The sequence below is a fragment of the Dromiciops gliroides genome, chromosome 6 (genome assembly GCF_019393635.1).
Source record: "Dromiciops gliroides isolate mDroGli1 chromosome 6, mDroGli1.pri, whole genome shotgun sequence".
In the NCBI taxonomy this organism is placed as follows: domain Eukaryota; kingdom Metazoa; phylum Chordata; class Mammalia; order Microbiotheria; family Microbiotheriidae; genus Dromiciops; species Dromiciops gliroides.
Window position 1 is genome coordinate 189,995,708 of NC_057866.1, and position 8,693 is coordinate 190,004,400.

The following is an 8,693-nucleotide window of genomic DNA, read 5'->3' on the forward strand; positions in this document are numbered from 1 at the left end:
ATCTTAGAAATAATATTTGTGTATTTCATCCAATTCAATTTAATGTAGGGAATAATGTTTTAACACAAAATGAAAGACACTAATATTGGTACCAAGTGCAAACAAGATGGACTTTATTTTCATTGCTTTTGAAAAATCATCTATAACTTTAATGACCATTTCCACAAGATTTCAAATGAATAGAAAGTCATTTTTTAGATTCATTTCCAGTCACTTGTCACTTATTACTCTTGGGACATATACTGAGTGATGCAAGACTTCCTTCTTCATCATTAATGGAAAGAGCAAAGTAAGGGCGAAGAGTCCCATGAAAGATAATGTCTGGGGGACTGAAGATAAGGGTTTCTTCTATAACATTGTAAAATGCTATGTGTCCCTTTTCATAATCAAGAAAAATTCCCATCTTATCTATGGGCTCACTCTCAATAAGGATATCTTTTAATTTCCAGATGAAGACATCCTTTACAGATCTGAAGCCTTCTAGGGCAGTTACATCATCAGGTAATATGGAGAGGTTCCCATTTTGACTGCCTGAATCTTTACATACACCCAATTCCCACTCTGTATTATTTCCCCACTCTACCTCCCAATAGTGTTTGCCTGAAGTAAAGGTTTGGGCCCCCAATACAACGAAAGCATCCTCAGATCTTTCTTCATTGCCAAGAAGGTCCTTTGGGACACTTCCACACTTGACATGCTTCAAATCTTCAGACAAGATTAGACAAGGATGAGCTGTTTCAGGATCCAGAGTTATGTCTCCTAGAGAAAAGGAAAAAAAGGATAATTAACTTTGGCTTGCAGAACTTGATGGCTAAAACCAAAAACTAAAAAATAATTCACTAATCCTGAACAATCTCACACTATGAGACTCAAGTCACAATTCATTTGGGGTTATATAAGAACTATTGTGTAGATCATCCTCCCCCTGACACCTGTACTTGGACAATCAATTTACCTTTCCAGTGCCATAGTCTCCTTGTATGTAAAATGAAGTGATATATTATCCACATGAATTTACTGCTTGAAGAGCTGTGAAATGGTCCAGCTATTTAAGAAAAAACTGAGATAATGGGTGAAATAAATAGGATCATTCAGGCCTGGTGAGATACCAAACTGGAAAACCAGAAAGCACCTTAGTAGCCATGTGAGAATTGTTCATTGCCACAGTAGAGAGAGTACTGGGTGGCATAGTGCTACAGCATCAGGCTTGGAGTCAGGAAGACCAGAGCACAAATTTGGTCTCAGATCTTTATTATCTGTGATCCTGGGGAAGTCACTAAATGATGTTTGCCTCAGTTTCCTCATCTCTAAAATAAGCTGGAGAAAAATGGCAAACCCATCCCTTAATTTTGCCAGGAAAACACTTTAAATGGAGTCACAAAGAGACAGATACAACTAAAATGACTGAATAAATCATGTGAAGGTTGATATAATCTATTTGGGATAGCTGTTTTATGTCCTTCATTGTCAAAGAGAACCATGACATCAGGAAGGACATGTCATGACTTGGGAGTGAATTGGATTTAAATGAGGTAGGGCTGTGCAAAGTCATCAGCCTCACTCTACCCTCAGGAGCCATCTGGCTCCAGTGGCAAGAGATAGAACAGGAAACCTGGACATGGCTCCTATGGGATAGCAGAGGCTGAGGCCATTTGTGCATGCTAGCACACTGAACAAATCCATTGCAAAGAACATGGGCAGTCCTGGGAATTTCCCAAATGTTAATTGAGCATGATATGGGTAACTTACTCTGGTAGTTCATGAGCATTTCTCTCAATGCAGTGATGGGGCAGGTGCTCCAGGTAGAGGAATAAACCTTATGCTCTTCATGTAGCTGCTCCTCATTCCTGCAAAGACACTTGGTTACATTTGCTCTACACAGAGCTCCAGAGCCCTATCAGGTCAGATTCTTCATTGTGTTCCATCAGAGTAGATCCCAATTAGCCCCCTCCAAAAATCACATTCCCCCTCAGATTCTGTATTTCTAAGTTGAACAAAGAATGAAAGCTTACCTTTCCAATGGGATTTTCATAACCTGAGGGGAGAAAATAAAGAGACTTAGTGTTCTGCTCCTTAATCTATTTCTCGAATATTTTCTTTCTCATACAGCCTAGACACACTGCCCCACAGAGCTGTCACTCCCTTAGAACACTTTCCCAGAGTCATTACCGAGTCTGCACAATTTATGTCTCAGCAGAATTGTTTAGAGGTAGCCTTTGACTGCTCTTTGGTTGTCCTCATGCCTATACCTCCTTCCTGAAGTTGGAGAAATTACTTCATGGTGAGAAGAGTACCATTCTACACTACTTTTCTCTCTCCCTCCTTTTTTTTTTTTTGTGAGGCAATTGGGGTTAAGTGACTTGCCCACGGTCACACAGCTAGTAAGTGTTAAGTGTCTGAGGCTGGATTTGAACTCAGTTACTCCTGACTCCAGGGCTGGTACTCTATCCACTGCTCCATCTAGCTGCCCCCTCTCTCCCTCCCTTAAGCAGAAAAATCATTTGACAGTCATCTTAACTTACACTGTGTGAGAGAAGAGCAAATGAGGAAGTTGGAAAAGATTTGGGCATCTGGGAGATGAGCAGTCACCCTTTTTGGTTTTATGTGAAAGGGAAATGTGGGTTTTGAGACTAAAGAGTTGTGGTCTTATCTTCACAAAAAATGAAATTTGAATGGAACCCATAAGCTTAAACTGAGGTTTACTTCCAGGGTCCTTTTGTTAATGAGGGAATAATTTCTAAAGCCTAAGAAATCATCAGACCACACCTCCATGGCACTGGAAAGAGAATGCTGTGTTGGTTATTTTGGGAATTAAAATAGCACCTTAGGGGGCAGCTAGGTAGCACCATGGATAAACCACTGGCCCTGGATTCAGGAGGACCTGAGTTCAAATCTGGTCTCAGACACTTGATACTTACTAGCTGTGTGACCCTGGGCAAGTCACTTAACACTCATTGCCCCACAAAAAAATAGCACCTTAGAGTTAGAAAAGACCTCAGAGGTCACCTAGGTCAACCTCTCACAGGTACAAGAAAGATGTCTAGAGAATTTTACACAAATGGCCATTAAGGCTCCTTTAAGAAACTTCTCATGGCAGGGAGCTTTACCACCTCCAAAGGCAGACAAAATTATTTTGGAAAATATCTTGGCTGGTGATAATATGGCTTGATATAGGCCATAAAACCATGAAGACAAAAGTTTAAACATTACTTCTTCTTCTTTGGGGGTGGGGGGCATTGAGCATTTATTAAAGCATAGTAGAGAGAGAATATGTGGAGTTCAGAAACATTAAGTAGAAGACTATCTATCCACCCTAGGGTTCAGCCTGGCCTCCTTCTTCTCCTTCCCTTCTGCCACCCTGTGGCCTCTTGGCGGGGTGGGGAGGGGGAAACAGAGCCAGGGAGCCAGCCTTACTTCCTATTTCCTGCTTCACGCCTCCCTCTGCCCCCCCCCACCCCAAGAGGCCATCCTTCAGTGTCACACAAATACGTTTGTTCCCTGGACTTTAGGGTTGTCTCTTGTTGAGTTCAAAGTCCTTAGCTTCTGAGAACAATATCCTATTTAGGGCTGGCCAGGTGTGATTTTGATTTGATTAACTTTAACTAGGTTCTCAGTCAGTCTCTCAGTCAGTCTCACTTAATTCAATCAATTCTAAATCAATCTCCAGGTGGGGCCTTTGGGTGTCTGCCAAATCCCATTATTTTCTCACAAAAGCAAAGAAAAGCCAGGGTGTAGAGATTGGTGGAGTAGTGGTGGTGGTGAAGGGATGAAATTCCGAAGTGGGACTGCATTCTATAGGAGTCAAGGTAAGCTTTCCAGAGACTGAGATGTTGGGGGAAGGGGAGAGAAGGAGAATTATGCCTTATGAGTATTGGAGGAGTAAGTTTGCATATTTGTAATTATACATTTCAAAGTACATGTTCCTTTGTAAAATCTGATTTGATTGTTAATGGCTAAATGTTGCATAAGATCACCCCCTACATTTGGGGGAATACAATCAGTGGGGGGACTGGTACCATTTACAGAGAACCTAGACATACCTGAGTCCCCCTTAGGGGTTCTAGGGAATCTTTTTTCCCCCTAAAAGTATTTTATTATTTTCCAGTTACATGTATAGATAGTTTGCAACATTTGTTTTTATAGGTTTCTAGTTTCAATTTTTTTCTCCCTCCCTCCTGTTTCCCTCCCCAAGACAGCAAGAAATCTTATATAGGTTTTTTATATCTTTATATATATGTATATTTATATGTATATATATATACACATATACAACTAGGCAGTGCAGTGGATAGAGCACAGGCCCTGGAGTCAGGAGTAACTGAGTTCAAATCCAGCCTCAGACACTTAACACTTACTAGCTGTGTGACCGTGGGCAAGTCACTTAACCCCAATTGCCTCACAAAAAAAAGCTAGCTGTCCTACATTTATTTTAAATGGAATTTCTCTTGCTGCTGAGCTTTGTTGGTCAAGTATAAATAGGCTGATGATTTATGTGGATTTACTTTTGGGACATAGATTTGAATCTTTTCTTCCACTCAGAACCTTTTCTTCTTGACCCATTACACATCCTTAGTATGGCCCCTCAAATTTTGCCTCAGAAAGAGAAAGCAAGCCTCTCCATTAAAGATTCTCAAATTTTTGAGCCAATTCTCTGGAAATCTTCCAAGCCAGGAATGGACTCTCTCCTCAACTCAGCAGCCTAGAGCTAGTTCCTCATTTCCTTGAAGATATAGCTTTGGTTTGCCATTCTCTTTCAGTTTTTCCTCATTCTGTCCTTTTCCAAATGTTCTGTGTTTCTCCTTCAAACTAACATATTATATCTCTTTCTGTTCATTCTACATTTCTTTATATAGGTCCTAGATGCTTTCTCAAGTTAATGGCTACATACTTTTCAATCTGGACTCCTTCATCTTCTTTACTGTTATCTTCAGAGCCCAGTATAATACCTGACACAAAATAGGTACTTTATAAATGCTTAATCTGATGCATTTTTAAAACATTTTTGCTCATAGCAACATGTTATGTTTTGCCATAAGGAAGTATAGAATTATAAACTATTTCTTCTGGAAAGGGCTGTCAAGGGACAATCTACCTAACAACTTTTTCAAGGAAGAATGAGGCATGTGGTCACTCTGGGAGACAGAAAGGTTGAAGAAGGTTTATGTGATTGCAAATTTGAATTCCATCCAACATAAGACAGGTATTGAAAGTCATAACACACTTTTGTGTTGAAGGGTCTGTTCTTTGAGAATGCCTGTGCTCTCCATTGTCTGCCTTCAATAGATTGATTCACAGCCATGCCCACCAGAATAGAAACAGGTATTTGGAGAATCCAGTAAACAGCCCGAACTGACCCTGGGGACATTCTCTTAGTGTCCTATAGGTCAAGTACCTTATGTTTGTAATTTCTGAAGCAATTTTACATGTTTATTTTATGCACTCACCTGGAGCATTTCTAATGGTGCCTTGTCCAAAGTATCTTCCACATCTAATTGCATTCTTTGCAGATTTTGGATTTGTTGTGATAATTTGGCCTTGTTTGCCTTAAGTTTTGTCATGTTGTTTCTGAATTCCTCTTCCAATCTTAGCAGGTGTTGATTTTCTTCATTCCGTAAGAACTGGTATATTTTCTCATATTCAGATATAACTGATTTTTTATGAGCCTTTACATCCTCCTGTACCAAAAGAATTTAGGATAAAGAAATGAAAAGTTCTTGAGAGAAGAGATGAGTGGCAAAGCTTTGTCCTCTCTATTAAATGCAAGTAGTTTTCTAAGAGAATTCAAGAATTCAGGGACCAGGCACACGTTTTTGACTGCTAGGCCCACATCTCCCATTTCAGCACTTTTGGAGTATACTATTTATGAGGGTCTTTTTCCAATGGGTAGTTAATGTTGGGAATAACAGAAAGAAATATTGGGTAAAGGAAAGGTTCTCACAAATCCACCAGAGATCATTTTCTGCCGCAAAATACCCAAATGCTTTCTGTAACCCATTTCTTAATAAATATATTATAGCAGTTTACAGGAAAAAAAAAAAAAACAAAGTTCTTCTACTGCCATTAGGTATCAAAATGTTCACCTGTTATTGCAACAATGTATTTCATCCCTTGATCATGAATATGGATTTGATCCTTTGCAAAAACATGATTTGCCTGCCATTTTCATGATTATCTCTTCCTTCTGAGAAGGTCTCAAACAGACAATGCAACTCTTACATTTTCTGCAGAAAAACAGCTAAACACGGACCTTACAATAATCCTCTCTCCTTTTCACTTTGTTCAATGCAATTTTAAATTTCTCTTCTCTTCTCTGCAAGATATTCCATATCTTCTGGAGCTTGTCCTGCAAGAAAAGCAGAGTCTTGTGAAAACTATTTTTAGAAGGAAGTGTCCCCCAAATTTGAGAATTATAATTTAATAATACCTGACACTAATACAGCATTTTAAGTCTAGCAAATATATGATGTCTGTTATTCCTTGGATGCTGATGATAACTCTGAGGCGTTGGTATTATTATAATTTTCAGACTTTTGTAGATAAAGAAAATGAAATAGAAGACTTATTAGAACAAATGAGAATAAATTGAATGTGAATTTGGATTTGAATTCATAAGTAGTTATGGCATCTATTTTGTGGGGATTATGAAGTCTTTAGGTTTTCCTTGGGCAATGTTGGTTGAGCTGTGGGCCCAATGTGGCAGTGAACCTTACTGGTCACAAAGAGAGTTGAATGAACAGACACCAATTCTCCTTTGGCATGCATATCTAGTGAGTAGACACTCTTACCTTGTACTTTTCAGCAGCCTTGTCCATGGAGAGAACATGATGATCCTTGTGTTCTGGGGCTTGTGAACAAGATTCACAGAGGGATTTCTGGTCTTCCTCACAGAAGAGCTTCTTTTGTTCCCCATGTTGATCACACATGGTCAGGTTCACTATGCTGTGCAGTAAATGAGGCCTGAGCATTTTTCCAGTGATGGACAGCTTCTGAAGGCTCTTGTTAGGTATCAAATTGCTGTAATTTATGACTCCTTGGCACTCTGGACAGGAGAATGTGTCATCAGCTCCCTTTCTGCACTGGAGAAGACACTATGTGCAAAATCTATGGCCACTGGGTCAGTGAAGTTACCCAGACATATAGAGCAAGTGAGATCCTCCTTGAGGCTTTTCAATTAACAATTGACATCCATGTTCCTAGACTTGTGAAGAAAGAGTCAGTGAAAAATTGGACCAGGGTATTCCTGTGATATCCATACCATCTCAAAAATTGTGTACGAATTGTGTTATAAGTTATAGGCAATAATGCGTATGCAAAAAGGTGGCTCCACTTCTATGACACATCCTGCACAGATCCATCAGGGATCCCAAGTATCAGGCCTGCCTTCAAATAGAAGCAGGGAACCTAAGAGTCCTGGGTCTCAGAGACTGTGGGCTAAACTAGAGTCCACTAAACCTGTCTTACAATTGGGCCTCATCCCTTGTCATCTTGACGAGGCTAAAGAGCTGATTTCTTGTATAGAGCCAGTTTTTCCCCAGGGACCATGGAAGTTGAAGCCCCAGAGCTGGAACTGAGATCCCTCCCCAAGGAACCTAGATGATGGGGATTCTCTTTGACTATTTCTTACCCTCCCCTTCTCTTCCTCTTCCCTTACATTAAGCATCAACATTTTCTGAAGAAATAATCTTAATTTTAAATACTACTGGATTTCCCCAGTTTGTCTAACCTTATCATTTTATTGAACAGTTTAAGAATAACTGATCTCATTTTGAAGACTCAGGATAATTACATTTCTCATAATTTAATATGACAATCAGGAAAGGAAAATCCAGTGATTTTTCTCTGTACACTTAACTTCCCCACCCTGCCATATCACCGACCTTAACTCACATATTTTTCCCCTAAGCCTCTCTTTTTTTCTTCTCTGTTTATTCCATTTTTAATTGAACTTTATAGATATCTTTATTTTTATGCCACATTCCTTCCTGAAAATATCCTTTCCCCTTTCCTTATCTCCCAAATTTTAAAAATAAAGAGAAAATAGCATTGCAGCAAAAACCAATAAACACAGAAAATATGCCTGGACTATGAAATATTGCACACTCCCAATCCCCGACCTTTGCAAATATGGGAGGGATCTGGGCTTGCTCAACTCTTCCTCAGAGCCAAACTTGGCTGTGAACCCAATCTTTGTTTTAAGTTATAAAATATCTTTTTAAAATTTTCCATTTACATGTAGAGATAGTTTTCTACATTTGTTTTTATAAGATTTCTAGTTTCAATTTTTTCTCCCTCCTCCCCTCCTCCCCAAGAAAGCAAGTTATCTGATATAGGTTATATATGTACACTCACATTAAACATGTTTCTGAATTAGTTTTGCTGTGAAAGAAGAATCAGAGCAAAAAAGGAAAAACCTCAAAAAAGAAAAACACCACCACCAAAAGCAAAAAAATAGTATGGTTCAATCTGCATCCATATTCCACAGTTCTTTTTTTTTCTATATTTGGAGAGAATTTTCCATCATGAGTCCTTTGGGTCTATCTTGTACTTTTCTATTGCTGAGAAGAATCAAGTCTATCACAGTTGATCGACAAAGAATGTTGATGATACTGTGTACAATGTACTCCCAGTTCTGCTCATCTCACTCATCATCAGTTCATGCAAATCCTTCCAGGTTTCTCTGAAATCTGCCTGCT

At 39.2% G+C, this 8,693-nt stretch overlaps 1 protein-coding gene across 1 annotated transcript; it reads right to left on the minus strand.

The window, feature by feature from the left end:
* Positions 1-217: 217 nt before the first annotated feature.
* On the minus strand, positions 218-6,923 carry LOC122732173 (probable E3 ubiquitin-protein ligase TRIML1). Its single transcript, XM_043972305.1, has 5 exons — positions 6,786-6,923; positions 6,248-6,343; positions 5,445-5,675; positions 1,750-1,894; positions 218-759 (listed from the first exon to the last, which is right to left on the minus strand). The coding sequence occupies exons 1-5, from the start codon at positions 6,921-6,923 to the stop codon at positions 218-220; spliced, it is 1,152 nt and encodes a 383-aa protein (XP_043828240.1).
* Between the last annotated feature and the right edge of the window lie 1,770 nt (positions 6,924-8,693).